A 17,103-nucleotide genomic window follows, 5' to 3' on the forward strand; every position below is an offset into this window, starting at 1 on the left:
AGAAATGCCTGTTAGTTGATTGGAGCAGCTTTATTAGTCTTTGCAACACTGATACATTGGGAGGGATGCTTGGTACAGAAAAATACATTTGGCCTGTAAACCTGTTCAACAAATGCCACTTAGCTACTGTGTTCATGTGTGAATTTACAAAAATACATTAAGCTATAATAATGACTCAGGACAGTTATTCCGTGTTGCATGTATGGGTGCACATTTCACTTGGGGAATGAACGAGTCAATCCCTCTTCAGGTTCATATCCATATTGGTCCTAAAACCCCACTTCTCTCCTTACATTCTCCAGGTGGTCCACTGGGTGTGTAGTAAGATAAAAAAAGGACCCACAACAGGAACCTGGCCTGAAATGCACTGAATGACAATTACACAAATGTCATTAACTGCATTTCAACCATTTGTCACTTCCTCCTCATTCTCCTGGAAGTAAGGATGTTCTAGAGCATTCAGTGCAGAGATTCTTCTTAGAGGGTCAAAAGTTAGCATTTTCTGTAGGAAAAACAGAACACTTGAGTTTACAAATGTGAATCAAGTAAGACAATTACAAGTAGGGTTTGTCCTATCTTGTATACCGTCATAACTTTATTTCGTTAATCATAGCTTTTACAAGCATTGGTCTGGTTAATAAAAAAAATACACTTTTGGCCAGAATTCACACTAACCCATGTGGATCCTGGACCGGCTTATACAATTCTGCATTTAAACGCTACCAAAACGTTTATTTTCACCAAACCGAATACCCCCCACAGCTGGTTAGAAAACCAAGAAGTCTCACCAGCAGCAACTCTGTCCCCTGTTTATTGATCTCTGGAGCGTAGTCGGTGATTGGGCGGGGGCTGATAGGACTGAAGTTGTGTCGTGAGAGGGTGACATCAGCAGGCCACTCCTCCTCAGGTGGCAGGCCAATCACACTGGAATGGCAGACAGGAAGGTTCAAGCCAGCCAGTCAGACAAGAGTTTCAGAAAGAATTGACAGAAGACTGATCCAAAGTGACAAGAGGGTTACGTCCCAAATGGCACTTGTCAAAAGAAGTGCACTATATAGGGTGCCATTTGGGATACAACCAAGGAGATTCCAGCCCATACTCACTTGAATATCTTTCCCAGTTGGTCCACTTCAGAGTCTCCACAGAACAATGGTCTACATGAGAGAGTTTGGATTTGGGTTAAAGTGCTGTTGGCCAATTTCCCCAGCTGTGAAACAAGCAGTACCGTCTGTCTATATGCCCCCAAATGCCCCCATTTTATTGTTCCGACCTATGGCCATGTCTGTGGGAGATTACAGGGCCTGGCTTACAGGGCCTGACCCTTCTGTGTAGACTGGTGTGGCCTGGTCGTTAGTGTGGGGCCATAATGATAAGAGAAGAATCCCTGAGTGCCACAGCAGTAGTCTGCTATACTGCCATTTGACTACATGGTGGCAGCATAATCACAGAAATGAGTGCTCGGTCACACAACATCCAGAAACAAATTGGATTTGTCTTGCTCCATATGTGACTCGTTTCAGGAAACTAGGCATATGACGTGGGTCACTACTTCACAGGAGAGCCATTTGAACAAAAACGTATTTTTAAAAAAACATCTAAATGTGTTTTTGGCAGAAATGCCTTCTGGAACACGTGAACTTTCATGTGCCTTAATAACAAACTTGTATGCCATTTGTTAATACGAATACAATTGTTAAATTACGAGCCTAGTTGGTTAAGCCACAGAAAAAGACAGCAACCTTCCCACTAACTATGATTGGCTGAGATAATGAGTGGGCTGGACATGCCGAGAGAGGAATTCAGATTGGTCTGCCATATAGAAGGCTTCTGTCTAATTGAGCTGGTCAGTCTGTGTTGGTAATCCTGTCGATTATAGCTTTTTTTTAAATGTATCATGTAGTGGAGCTGCATAAGTGTTGATCTCCACTTTCTGGAGGATAGAGTTTGAAATCAGTGGAATTAGAGTATGATAGCTAAAGAGATGGAGAAAACACCCGTTTCCGGATTACATCTTCAAACTAAGGCCAACCATGGCATAGCATCTAGGGCCCCCGATCTCCAACGGGCCCCCAGATAGCATATGATAGCAAAAATGTGTAGAATTGGTCCAATTTCCTGCAATTCTACACATTTTTGCTATCATATGCTATCTGGGGGCCCCGGGGCATGTGCTCTGGGTGCCTGTTCGGTAATCTGGCCATGAGTGTTAACTTTGCTAGGTGGAATATTATCGATTAATCCAATGGGAATCTTGTTAGAATATCAGATTAAGGGACTCCCGAGTGGCGCAGTGCTAGACCACCTTTACTCCACACGCAGAGACGCGTACAAAGCTCTCCCTTCATTTGACAAATCTGACCATAATTCTATCCTCCTGATTTCTGCTGTCAAGCACAAACTAAAGCAGGAAGCACCAGTGACTCGGTCAATAAGAAAGTGGTCAGATGAAGCAGACTATAAACTACAGGACTGTTTTACTAGCACAGACTGGAATGTGTTCCGGAATTCTTCTGATGGCATTGAGGAGTACACCACAACAGTCACTGGCTTCATCAATAAGTGCATCTGACGTCATCCTCACAGTGACCCTACATTCATACCCCAACCAGAAGCCATGGATTACAGGCAACATCCGCACTGAGCTAAAGGCTAGAGCTGCCGCTTTCAATGAGCGGGACTCTAACCCGGAAGCCTAAGAAATCCCGCTATGACCTCCGACGAACCATCAAGCAGGCAAAGTGTCAATACAGGACTAAGATCGAATCGTACTACACCACCTATAGTCCCTGTGCCCAAGAAAGCGAAGGTAACCTGCCTAAATTACTACCGACCCGTAGCACTCACGTCTGTAGCCATGAAGTGCTTTGAAAGGCTGGTCATGCTCACAACACCATTATCCCAGAAACTCTAGACCCACTCCAATTTGTATACCGCACCAACAGATCCACAGATGATGCAATCCCTATTGCACTCAACACTGCCCTTTCCCACCTGGACAAAAGGGCTGCAGGTAAGGGGTGGTGGGTACCCTAGTGGTTAGAGCGTTGGGCCAGTAACCGTACATTGACTCTGGACTGGTACCCTCTTTATATAGCCTCGCGTATTATTTTACTGCTGCTGTTTAATTATGTTACTTTTATTTTCTAATCAAGCATTGTTGGTTAAGGGCTTTTAAGTAAGCGTTTAACTGTAAGGTCTACACCTGTTGTATTCGGCGCATGTGACAAATACAATTTGATTTGATTAGCCATGAGGGATCCTGGTTCAAGTCCAGGCTCTGTCACAGCTGGCCGCGACCGGGAGATCGATGAGGCGGCGCACAATTTGCCTAGCGTCGTCCTGGTTAGGGGAGGGTTTGGCCGGCAGGGATGTTCTTGTCCCAACGCGCACTAGCGACTCCTGTGGCGAGCTGGGCGCAATGCACGCTGACACGGTCGCCAGGTGTACAGTGTTTCCTCCGACACAATTGGTGCGGCTGGCTTCCTGGTTAAGTGGGCATTGTGTCAAGAAGCAGTGCGGATTGGCTGGGTTGTTTCGGAGGACGCACGGCTCTCAACCTTCGCCTCTCCGTACGGAAGTTGTAGCGACGGGACAAGACTAACTACCAATTGGATACCACGAAATTGGGGAGAAAAAGGGGTAAAACAATTAAAAATAGTATAAAAATGTCAACTACAAACAAAATATAAATATCGGATGTGTATATAGCTACTTACATATACACTGAGTGTACTAAACATTAAGAACACCTGCTCTTTCCATGACAGACTGACCAGGTGAAAGCTATGATCCCTATTGATGTCACTTGTTAAATCTACTTCAAATCAGTGTAGATGAGGGGGAGGAGACAGGTTAAACAATTGAGACATGGATTGTGCATGTTCGCCATTCTTCGGGTGAATGGGCAAGACAAAAGATTTAAGTGCCTTTGGTAGTAGGTGCCAGGCACACCGGTTTGTGTCAATAACTGTAACGCTGCTGGGTTTTTCACACTCAACAGTTTCCTGTGTGTATCAAGCATGGTCCACCACCCCAATGACATCCAGCCAATTTGATATAACTGGGACGCATTGGAGTCAACATGGACCAGCATCCCTGTGGAACGCTTTCGACACGCTCCATGCTCCGACCAATTGAGTCTGTTCTGAGGTCAAAGGGGGGGTTCAACTCAATATTAGGAAGGTGTTCTTAATGTTTTGAACACTTATTGTACATTAGATTAAGAGTCTCAAAAGATAAATGCAGGTATTTCCCAGTACATCAAATAAGCCTTCACAAGCCCTGACCACTCACTTGCGTCGGAACATCTCAGCAAAGATGCAGCCCGTGCTCCAGATGTCCACAGGCGTGGCATAGGTGGACTGGAGCAAGACCTCAGGAGGCCTGTACCACAGAGTCACCACCTGAGAGTCGTGGAGGAGAGAGACATCAAGGGGGGCAGTTGGTAGTATTATGAATGCATATTAATTTTAAATGCATGAAAACTGAAATCCGCCATACCAAATTTCTACCAGCATGTCACCTGTGCAATTAGGCAAATCTGACCATAAGTCTATCCTCCTGATTCCTGCTTAAAAGCAAAAACTCAAACAGGAAGTACCAGTGACGCGCTCAATACGGAAGTGGTGCGATGAAACGGATGCTAAGCTACAGGACTGTTTCGCTAGCAAAGACTGGAATTTGTTCAGGGATTCATCCTGTTTGTCTATCCTTATTGCCTAGACACTTTTACCCCTACCTACATGTACAGATTACCACAACTACCTCCCCTGCACATTGAATCAGTACTTATACTCTTTGTATATAGCCTCGTTATTTTTTGTGCTATTATATCCTTTTATTTTTTGCACACACCAAAATACTGTCTAACTCTGCATTGTTGGGAAAGGGCTCATAAGTAAGCATTTCACGGTAAAGTCTACACCTCTTGTATTCGGCATGTGACAAATTAATTTTTGTTATTGAATATTTAAAAACATACAATATACTTGCAGTGAAGCCGCTCAACAACTACATCACATTAGTCATCTAACAGACTCCCATCCAGAGCGACACACAGAAAGAAGCAATCAGGGTCAATGCCCTGCTCAAGGGCACGTCGACAGATCTCCCACAAGGTCAAAAACGGGGACCCGAACCAGCGATCCATCAGCACATTAGTCATCTGGAGGGCCGCCAGCCCTCCAAGACCCCCCCCACAGTTCCAAGAGATGCCCCGAGAAAAAAAAATGCATTTCATCTGATATGAGTAGGATGAGAGAGAAGTATGAATGCATATGAATATTTATACCAAGTGTAAAGCATAAGTAAGCATTATGGTGAATGCAGCGAGACCCCTTCAATCCTCAACCATAGTGTGTGTCTTCCTACCACAGGAGTGAGGGCCATGTGGTAGCTGTAGATCCTTGCCAGTCCAAAGTCGGCCAGCTTCACCTGACCACGGCTGGTGACCAGGATGTTCTCTGGCTTCAGGTCCCGGTGCACCACGCGGTTCGAGTGGAGGAACGCCAGGCCACACAGCAACTGACGCATCAGGTCCTAACACACACAGGGGGACACATTTAACCTGCGTACCATGCTCGACCCACTCAACGGTCTTCCATCACATCCAGCCAGGTAGAATGAGAGGGAAACCTATACTGACTGTACAGCTGGTCCTGTGTGCAAACAGGCCTGGTTAGGGCTGTGGCGGTCATGAAATTCTGTCAGCCGGTGATTGTCAAGCAAATAACTGCCGGTCTCATGGTAACTGACTGTTAAATAACAAACACATTTAGCATCTCCTAGCTTCCACGCATAGCGTACCAGCCACTGATGCAGACCTTTGGAACATCTACATTTTAAAAAGTCAAATAAATCCATGTAATATAGCCTACACCATCACAATAAATCCATTACATATTTTAGACGGGTCTAAAGAAACATGATATGAAGAAAATGTAGTCTATTTCAGAAGAACAGAATAGCATACTCTGAGTTGTCCTTATGTTAGGCCCTGATCTGGCTATGCCAATTTTTTTATTTAACTAGGCAAGTCAGTTAAGAACAAGTTCTTATTTACAATGACGGCCTACACCGGCCAAACCCAGACAACGCTGGGCCAATTGTGCGCCGCCCTATGGATGGGACTCCCAATCACGGCCGGTTGTGATACAGCCTGGTTTGAACCAGGGTGTCTGTAGTGATGCCTCTAGCACTGAGATGCAGTGCCTTAGACCGCTGCGCCACTCGGGAGCCCTATGGCTGTGGGCTACACTAGTTCATTTAGCAGACAAGATTTGCTTAGAATTCCGTTGCATTATTTTACAGTATGAAGAATACAATTGAATATTGCTGAATAAGATAGAAAGGATGTTTTCTCCAAACAATTTCTGAGGGAGTGCCACATGAAGCTATTCTGTGTTGAGCAGTTAAGAAACAGGTCCCCCTATATGCTAAATTTAGAGTTATTTATGCAACTTTTGTTGGCTGCATTTTATGATGATTTGAAAAAAGTTTCATGAAAGGCATGAGCTCTGCTTTTTTTTCTTGCACAGGCTGCACACACTTCATCAGTCGATCTTTCACAATTTGAAAAGCACTTGACAATGCCTCGAATTTCCTGGCGGCATCCCCCTAGTGTGGCTGTAATGACCCCTAAAAAATCCATGCCTTTTGCGACCAGTGGCCGTTGTGCCCTTGGGCTGAATATAATAATTTTTATTCCCTTCTCCCGGCTGAGTGTTCCGAAGCACCTCTCACTCAAATAAATGGCTCTCTCTGATATCGCAATTATAATTAGCCAATGCCTGTCACGTGATCGGGTTCTTCTCACAGGCATCTATCTCAGCTCCGAAGTAGGCAAGTGAAGACATACATCAGGGATGCAACTGCACGCTTCCTTCTTATCAAATTCCGAGATGTTAGAAGAACTGTTCACATTTCCCTTTCGTCAGCCAACAAGATGAGTAGGCCTAACGAACAGCAAAACCACTAGCCTATGTCAATCTACTAACCCCCATAGTACAAAGGTTGACCTATTCTATTGATCAGCTTGTCCTTCTGTGCGAGAAATACATATTCCAAACATAGTCTGGGACAGTTCTGGGATGCAATTGATCCCAAATTAATACAACCACTCACATCAAAAAACTTTTCAAAGCAATGAGGCTGATGCAACAGATCAGAACGTTCATCTTAAAATGTTGATAAACTAATAGGCTATTTCTTCTTTGCGAACACGGCAGTAGGCTATGTTCCAAAATTCCATCAATTAGCGGGAAAACACCATTATCAAAAGTGATCGCAAATGCGATTATGCATGGAATGCTTTATTATAAAGGTGCATTTTTATGATAAAAATGTTCTTCCCGAAACTTGAAACTCACCCGCCGCCGCCTACGTATGCCAGTTAGATTCTACACTGGTTGTAAAGTGGATTAATGTGCTTAGTTTTAAGTAGTTATTTGGCCACTTTAGTTGTGATACAAACCTTATCAAAACATACAGGCCTATGGGCTAGGCTACATGAAGTGTGGGACTATGGTTTGAAAAAGTCGCAAAAAAAGGCATGCCCCATTTTTTGCCTTACAGCACACAAGCTGGGCATCATTCACAAGTGATAGTCTGTTGAGTGACAATATTAGCCTATTGTTGATTAAATATTTTCTTTACATATACTAAATAATATATGTGTGAAATTTGTTTACCATTATCATGTACCTGTCTCGGAACAAGGGCAGCGGGAAAAAATACATGTCATCTATGCACTTAAATAGCAAATGGAGGACGCTTTTCCTGTGGTTCGTTTTCATGCCAGCCAGATAGGCTATACTCCTGTTTTAAAGTAAAGCAATGTGCTTAATATTAGGAAAGTTGAGAAATAAATATAGTAGGCCGAGCCCATAGAAAGCTGATGGGATCCTCCTAATTTTAATAAAGGCCATCAAAACTCGTTTCGCACGCATTTCCATAGCCTATAGAAACATTGCACAATATAGGCTCATGGGCTCTCAAAGTGTTTGATTTGATTTTCGACCACATTTTCATTGATGTCAGAGTGATTAGAGGAACAATAGAGTGCTGAGTTCCAGGCAGTTAGCAAGTTTGGTAGGCTACTAATGACCATCAGCAGCATCAGAGCTTGGAGAAGCCTAGTTAACGTGAATTGGAATTTGACAGCGGTCATGACTCGTGACTGTCGGTAAAATGGTCACTGTACAGCCCTAGGCCTGGTTCCATTTCAGTCCCTGGCCCTGTCCCCTAGACCCCACCGCTTCGGTAGACTCCATAGTAAAAGCAATGTGGCGGAAGTTCTACTTCAACTATTGGAGGTTTAGTACTGCTATCCAAACCCTTCTGATCACCAAACACTGCAGGTGTGTGGAGGCAAAGAGCAGGGACAGTCTTGGTCAACTGACTACAGCCAAAGTAGGTGGAAGATCATGCAAGTGTATAGTTTTGGGTGGACTACCTCTTTAACATGGTTTACATGACCTAATATGTTATACACTATATATACAAAAGTATGTGGACACCTCTTCAAAATAGTGGATTCCACTATTTCAGCCACACCCGTTGCTGACAGGTGTATAAAATCGAGCACACAGCCCTGCAATCTCCATTGACAAACATTGGCAGTACAATGGCCTTACTGAAAAGCCCAGTGACTTCCAACTTGGCATACCTTTCCAACAAGTCAGTTCATCAAATTTCTGCCCAGGTCAACTGTAAGTGCTGTTATTTTAAAGTGGAAACGTCCAGGAGCAGTGGAAGGCTACACAAGCTCACCAAACGGGACCGGTGAGTGATGAAGTGCGTAGCGCGTAAAAAAACATATCCTTGGTTGCAACATTTACTACCGAGTTCCAAACTGCCTCTGGAAGCAACATCAGTACAATAAATGTTCATCGGGAACTTCATGAAATGGGTTTCCATGGCCAAGCAGCCGCACAAAAGCCTAAGATCACCATGCGCAATGCCAAGCGTCGGCTGGAGTGGTGTAAAGCTCGCCACCATTGGACTCTGGAGCAGTGGAAACGCGTTCTCTGGAGTGATGAACCACGCTTCACCATCTGGCAGTCCGACGGACAAATTTGGGTTTGGCGGATGCCAGGAGAATGCTACCTGCCCGAATGCATAGTGCCAACTGTAAAGTTTGGTGGAGGAGGAATAATGGACTGGGTCTGTTTTTCATGGTTCGGGCAAGGCCCCTTAGTTCCAGTAAAGGTAAATCTTAACGCTACAGCATACAATGACATTCTAGAAAATTCTGTGCTTCCAACTTTCTAGTTTGGGGAAGGCCCTTTCCTTTTGGTCATGTAGTGTATTTAACATGGTTTTACGGGGACCTAATAGGCTATATTTTACATGGTTTACGGGGAACTGAGGGGGCTTCTTACTTGGATGCGGCTGGGGGGCAGTCCTGGGGCAGGGGCCTTCTCTAGGTAGGTCTTAAGGTCCTGGTCCACGTGCTCAAACACCAGGGTGACTTTAGTCTCCTGATCCGTCCTCAGGGTGGCACATACGTCCATGAGCCTGATGTACACACAAACACAGAACACACACACATCCATGAGCCAGTGTACACATACAGTGTGTGAGTGGTATGCACACATCCCTAACTTTCACACTAGTGCTGGGCCATCCACAACACTCAATAGAGAGAAAGCCCATTGTATGTGCTGCTCTCAAGGGCTTTAATTTAACCTGCACTACAGTTCAGGTAACATTTCGGCTGCCATGCCTTCTCAGAGATTAGTCATTACTGTGGAGCAGGATAAATCCAAGCACCTGACAGCAGCACACATACCATGTGTGGGATTGCTCTTAATACACAGTCACAGACAAGTTTATGGTCATTCATCATAATCTGAATGAGAGGCATGCCATGGTGAGTCCATCGCTAGCTAATAACATTTATAGAACCTGCTTATCAAAACATACCAGTCAGTCTTTAAGCATTACCCAGTTCTGTGGCTATATGGGCGGAGGGTTGTAGAGATACAGGTGATCAGGTCAAAACTGAAGTCTCAGGCTACAAGTCACAACAAAACCAACACTGACTGTGTGATTGAGAGCGTTTGTGTCTGTGTTAATGTGTTTGTGCATGTTTATGCAGTTCAAAGGCGCTATTGGTGGAGAGGAACAATTTACGTGTATGGGTGTGTTGATTACTTTATGGCATTCATTCCCTTTTTAATGTACTTTTTTTTTTCTCTTTTTCATGATATCCAATTAGTAGTTACAGTATTGTCCCACCGCTGCAACTCCCGTACAGACTCGGGAGAGGCGAAGGTCGAGAGCCATGCGTCCTCCAAAAGATGACCCTGCCAAGCCGCACTGCTTCTTGACACACTGCTCACTTAACCCAGAAGCCAGCTGCACCAATGTGTCGGAGGAAACACCGTAACGCTTGCAACCGTGTCAGCGTGCATTCGCCCGGCCCCCCACGAGTCGCTGGAGCGTGATGGGACAAGGACATCCCGGCCGGCCAAACCCTCCCCTAACGCTGGGCCAATTGTGCACCTCCTCATGGATCTCCCCCGGTCGCGGCCGGCTGCAACACAGCCTAGGATCGAACCCAGGTCTGTAGTGACACCTCAGGCAATGCAGTGTCATAGACCGCTACGCCACTTGGGAGGCCCATTCATTCACTTTTTACTGCAACAATTTGCTTGTTGAAAGTGAGACTGTGGTTTTGTCAGTTAATCCTGGTGTGACACTGTATAATTATCAATCCTAAAAGGGTAGCCCTTTCCACTTGCAGCCCATCATACCATATACAGGTTGAAAATGGCAGATTTGGTCACTGATAAGCACCTAAATTGGAACCCTGTAGCTGTACAGTAACATACTATATATGACGTCAGAGCCCAGGCTCTTCACTTTACAGTGCTGTATGGTATTCAACTGACAACCGTTCTAAACGTGTGTACCAATCGCAACAAAAATTAGCTCCTATCCCTCATGCTAATTGGGCTACTTTTGCACATTTTTTGTTGTCTACAAATCTACAATGCTACAAATCGATAGGCGTCGATGTGTTCTGAAAAATGAGACATGATTATAATAAATTCTGCTTTGTCATACAAGCAAACCACACAGTCCAAATGTGCACTTCACATTTCCATATTTGAAAACTCATGTAATTTACAGCATCAATGTTTATGATCGCTTTACAGTATCAACATTTCCGATGTACAGTTACAAGAATGACTTGTCATACCCTGGGTCGTCCTAAAATGAATGAACCTGTTTATCGTATTGTGAAGAAAATTTGCCTCAGAACCCACACTTGAATGCACTCATGACTCCATTCTACGCGCACCAAAATTACAATTTGTTTGTCTGAAGTGCCTTTTGAAAGCCTAAGATCGTATTTTATAACTTAGCTTCTTGCCAAAATGACTAGCTTTCAAATGATGCCCAGCTGACCCAGATTGCAAATTATAATAGAACGATTTTGGATTGCATAAAGAGTGTGATGGTGGGGACGCAGGACTGTGTTCCAAACAAATAGTGTGCTTGCCTCAGTTCCTCCATGGCAAAGCTAGGAGAGCTATAAAAAAAACTCCTTATAGGCTCTTGCATTGAAATGACTAAGGAACTGTGCACAGTTTGGAGAGGTGTGGCCACTTGGAGACACCAGTTAAAACTTTTTCACTCAAACACTTAGAATAGTTTTTTCTTATGTTGCACCTACCCCAAAATGTACATGAATCTACTGACTTTTGAAAGCAAGAGTATGTAACCAGTATGTGTGTTTATCGGTCTTCATAGGCCTATTAGTGTGTAGGTGTGTTGGCTTTCAGACCTCAAAAGAAGTCTCTTTACATTCCAAATGGGGTTGAGGATTATACCTAGATCTACACAAAAGTTGCATGGAACGTGAACTCATCTGCAAACTAGACCTCTTTCCTGGCCTGAAAACATTTGACAATCTTTGATTTTGGCGTGAACTATCACTCTAAATACAGGTTCAATGAATGAATGTGTTCTAACTTGACCACGTTGGGATGGTCAAACTGCTCCAGTCTCTTCAGCAGGGCCACCTCTCTGACTGTGGAGATGGGGAGGCCATCTTGGTCCGTCTGGACGCGAACGCTCTTCAGAGCTACAAACTGCCCGCTCTCCAGGTCCCGAGCTTTGTACACCGTCCCGTACGCACCACCTCCGATCTCTGCCACCGGCTCGTACTGGACCTCACTGCCCTGGGCCATGGCCTGGCTGGCAGACAGAAAGAGAAAATAGGTACGGTATGACTACAATGTCCTTCTACAGTAAGACACTGTCCCCTCCCTGCCACGTGCTTTCCAAAATAGAGGTCCACCTGTCTTAGGTCCAGCTCATTACCCCTCCAACAACCTTTCACCTTCTAGAGCACTGGACCTCATTAGCTGGGGTAACCTCTGCATTCCAGAGTGGAAGAGGCTGTCAGAAAGATTGTGTGTGTTAGTGATGCGCGGGTTGACTCATAACTCGTGGACGGGTTTAGGGTCATTATTGTGTGGCTGAAGGGTTGAATAAAGAGAAACAATACCTTAAATCCACAAATGTATAATTCTTGTGCAATTCATATAGGCTACATTGAGGTTTTTCTTTCATTATTTTAGGCTATCTGGTAATAGTGCATAAGCCTAAACTTTGTGGCTTAATTGTAAACACACCAAATTGCCTACACCAAATAATGCTTTTGGGAAGGGGCAGAAAAAGTTAACATAAATCCACAGAGGCAAAAAGATAATTGTCAAAGTTTAACTCAATAAGACAAAAGCAGCAAAAGGAGAGTTGAAAATAAAGAAAAAGGGAGTGCCAGAAAAGTAATGTTGAGAAAATATTTGGTGAAGTGGTAAGAGGATGATAGCAGTGCTGGCTATGTTATGTTTGATGATTGTGAGGCGCTATACAAATTCAACAGTCACAAGACAGGACATGAACTAGGCCTATGGCACGTCAAGGGAACTGTAGCCTACTGTTTAGATGGGTTAAGTGGAAACTGAAATCTGGACACTGACTGTAGGTCTATAACCTCTCACATTGCCTTAATAATAACTCCTGTAGAATTAAGCATTTCTTGTAGTAAAATGTAGGCAAAATTTGGACTTGGGAACAGCAGTGGAGATTTATGGTTAATTTCTTTCTGCATCTTCAGAGAATGCAATGCTCAGTTAGATGCCATCTGTGGAGATGCTGTCTTCATCATAAAAGCTGATAGTACTTCAACCACATAAAATATGCATCCAAGCCGAACTGAAATCTCATCAGAAACACGTTGTTCCCTTACAACAAGTCAAACCGACAGTTTGCACAGAAAATCTTTATTGTATTTTCTCCCCAGTCCCTAAATGTCTTTGCTCCGCGAAAGAAGACAGAAAACTCTACAGACGTCAACTAGATCGAACCATTCATTCTAGCGATCTATTCCAGGCTGTATCACAACCGGCCGTGATTGGGAGTCCCATAGGGCGGGGCACAACTGGCCCAGCGTCGTCTGGATTTGGCCGGTGTAGACCGTCATTATAAATAACAATTTGTTCTTAACTGACTAGCCTAGTTAAATAAAGATTTTTTTTTAAATACAGTATTCTGTTGCTCAAGGGTTTATTAAGTATTCTAGGGCAACACATAACATAATGACAACGGAGAAGCTGTATCTAAATATAGACAAGTTGCACACACTGTCAAAAAATCGTTCTGCCAAATTTGACTGTAACCTACAGTGCATTTTCTATATTTGCGGGTTAGGGTTGTGTGCAGGCTCAGATTTTCACTTGATCACTTATAGTCGGGCGGCTGCGGATGGGTGAACAAACAGCTGACCCGCGCACCACTAGTGTGTGAGACTGGGTTTGGAATCTGACCTGATATCCAATGAGACAAGAGTTCAGTCAACAAGACATTCCTGTCCTCAACCACACTGCTCAGGCTCCCTGGGTGAGGGTGAGTGAAAAGACATGCCTCGGAGACAGACATACGACTGAATGATGCCACTATCATGACGCTATGTATTCCATACTGCCTGCAGAACTAAATTAACTTGTGATCAATAAGTCGGCATACTGTACATTGCCTGGTATGCACAAAGTATGTAAACAAGAAAGGAAGAATGCTAAATGCTAGAAGAGTAAGTCACCATATAATTACCGTAAAACTACTAATATTTGGGTGTATGCAATTGTTTAACTTCTGTTGCAAACAAAGGTAATTCCCTTGTGTGTAGTAAAACGGGGTCCAGTTTCCCAGACAATGACTAAGCCTTGTCCTGGACTAAAACACTATTTCAATAGAGATTCTCCATATATAATGTCTAGGCTTAATCTGGGTCCGGGAAACCAGTCCTAAATGTTTTTACCAAGTTGCCATCCTTAGCTACTCCTAGAGCCAGCAAGTATACAATGGGTAGTCTCCTGGTTGACAGGTGTATATTATCAACAACATGCCAGGAAGGGACATATAACAAATTGGTATTTTTTCTATATTTAAAATGGTCCAAACAATGGTACATCAAATACATCTGAAATATTTCCTTATGTGGCTCCATATTCTACCCAAGAAAACAAAAGGTTGGACAACTTTCATTGTTAATTTACCTATGTCCATATACAATGGTAATAACCAACCTGTAATATGTAGTTGTCCTAGTATTTTATCACCAAAATAAGCTTCTAAGCAAGCAAAATTTGGTAACGCTAGCAAAATATTGGACAGAACTTGTGGCATAAGGCAGGAAAACGAAAGCCCCCCCCGAAACGTGTGAATCGTCCATAACTCCTTTTTTGTTAATTAAAATCAGTAAACACAGAATCGATATGCCACAATACCTCTTAAACGCAGTTTATGACGTGCCAAAAAATATTGGATGTTAAAACATGGTTCAACACTTCTCTTTCGCATGGCAAACATTTGTAGAGGCAATAGGAAATCCATGCAGCAAGTTGTGCAGAACTTGTGTGGTCAGGCCTATGATCTGACACTAGTTCCCCCAAACTAGCTGGAATACATTGCAACTGGCGACATCTGGTTTTTAAACGTATTTACAAGATGATGTGAACAGTATTTTAACTAAATTGGATCTAATAAGCTACTTACCACGTTTCTTGATGTTTTCGTTAACTGGCTATACTGCTACATTTAGTGCATGAACGAAAACATGTTTTTCACTTGGTTCTTTAGTATCAAACCACATTCGAGGTAGGTCGCACATAGATTTCACACTAAACTTTCGGATGTCTTCGATCAAATCCTTCGATTTAACTTCGGCCTTACTTCACTTTTCTTAAAACTGGCAAATCACTTGGTAGTGGAGGCGCTTCCTGTCGCCTTACAAGGCGGAGCCAAACATCTATTTACCCCCCCAAAATAATCCTGACAGTTTTGCAACATATAAATTTGCCACCCACTAAGTAGTTCTGTAGTATGATACATCTGCCAATTAGCCTACATGTTCAAATGTTTAGAAACGTTATGAGAGAGTGAATCTTTAATAAATACTGAATTCTATGATATGCAAATGATTGTACTTTTTTTCTCATGTAAAACATTACCTGGTTTATTTCCTCCCTAGACAACTTACACTAGAAACATTGAAGAAGAGTTTGTGACTCAGGCCTGCCCCGGCGCGCGCAGAGCTCGGTGAGTGATGAATGAGGACCGCGCACCAAACCCCTCCCAGCTCTTTATCGCGCTGCTATTGGCGGAGAACTGCTGTTGCTAGGCTCATCTACTACTCTGGTTTGCTGTGAGAGCCCAAACCCCCATGCATTCCAAAGGAAGTATTCAGAATGAGTGATTCAACTGAAATGATTCTGTATATTCATTTGGTTAGTGCTCTCCGTGATCTTGGGATGTCCATACCCTAACCTTAACCCCTATTCTTGCCCTAACCCTATCTGTTTATTTTATTTTTTTGGATAACCATTAGCTTTTGCAGAAGCATCAGCTACTCTTCCTAGGGTCCACAAAAAAACACAAAACATGACAAGTAACAGAACACGGATAGACAAGGACAGTCATTTACATTTAAAATACAACGATATACAAACAATACAACAACAAAAATGATGTGTGTGTGTGTGTGTGTGTGTGTGTGTGTGTGTGTGTGTGTGTGTGTGTGTGTGTGTGTGTGTGTGTGTGTGTGTGTGTGTGTGTGTGTGTGTGTGTGTGTGTGTGTATCCCTAGTTCCATGAGGTGTTGTTTAATCCGTTTTTTAAAGGTAATTTTGCTGTTTGCCTGAGTAATTAGAGATGGAAGGGAGTTCCATGCAATCATGGCTCTGTATAATACTGTGCGTTGCCGTGAATTCGTTTTGGACTTGGGGACTGTGAAGAGAGACCCCTGGTGGCATGTCTTGTGGGGTATGTATGGGTGTCTGAGTTGAAAGTTATTTGATAATGCAGACAATCTGGAATTTTCATCACAATAATATTTCTCATAAAAACTAGAAGAGAAGCAGTTATCTCTCCTGAAAGTTGAAACATGGTTACATTTAATAAAAATGTTGGTAATGTTCTAGGAATGTTTTCCAACTGGTTTGACATTGGGAATGTCCTCAAATTGTTCAGAGAACTTTAAGAAACAACATTCTTCTTTGAGAATTTCAATACTTCAGCATAACGTTTCCTACAGGTTTCCTTATGGTTCCATTTAAAGTCATGTACTCACATTGTTCCAAGAACATTAAGAAAATATCCCATAAAAACCAGAAGAAAACTTTAGTAACAGTCAGAAAATGTTCTAAGAATTTTATTTAAAAACATATACAGTGCTTTCAGAAAGTATTCATACCCCTTGACTTATTTCAGATTTGTTGTGTTGCAGCCTGAATTAAAAATTGATTAAATATACTGAACAAAAATACAAGCGCAACATGTAAAGTGTTTGTTCACATGTTTCATGAGCTGAAATAAAAGATCACAGAAATGTTCCATATGCACCAAAAGCTAATTTCTCTCTAATTTTGTACACAAATTTGTTTACATCCCTGTTAGTGAGCATTTCTCCTTTGCCATGATAATCCATCCATCTGACAGGTGTGGCATATCAAGAAGCTGATTAAACAGCATGATCATTACACAGGTGCACCTTGTGCAGGGGACAATAAAAGGCTACTCTAGAATGTGCAGT

General features: G+C 43.1%; 1 protein-coding gene across 3 annotated transcripts; it reads right to left on the minus strand.

Annotated features, from left to right (window-relative positions):
• Positions 1-11: 11 nt before the first annotated feature.
• Positions 12-15,643, minus strand: LOC106583286 (cyclin-dependent kinase 4). Of its 3 annotated transcripts, none has more exons than XM_014167263.2 (8): positions 15,554-15,632; positions 11,983-12,207; positions 9,381-9,516; positions 5,371-5,538; positions 4,294-4,403; positions 1,104-1,154; positions 789-924; positions 12-502 (listed from the first exon to the last, which is right to left on the minus strand). In XM_014167263.2, the coding sequence occupies exons 1-8, from the start codon at positions 15,562-15,564 to the stop codon at positions 404-406; spliced, it is 936 nt and encodes a 311-aa protein (XP_014022738.1). In that variant the 5' UTR covers positions 15,565-15,632; the 3' UTR covers positions 12-403. The 3 variants fall into 3 exon arrangements, with proteins under 3 accessions (XP_014022738.1, XP_014022739.1, XP_014022740.1); XM_014167264.2 differs by lacking the exon at positions 15,554-15,632 and adding an exon at positions 15,070-15,332; XM_014167265.2 differs by lacking the exon at positions 5,371-5,538 and having other exon boundaries at positions 15,554-15,643.
• Between the last annotated feature and the right edge of the window lie 1,460 nt (positions 15,644-17,103).

The sequence above is a fragment of the Salmo salar genome, chromosome ssa22 (assembly GCF_905237065.1).
Source record: "Salmo salar chromosome ssa22, Ssal_v3.1, whole genome shotgun sequence".
Taxonomy (NCBI): domain Eukaryota; kingdom Metazoa; phylum Chordata; class Actinopteri; order Salmoniformes; family Salmonidae; genus Salmo; species Salmo salar.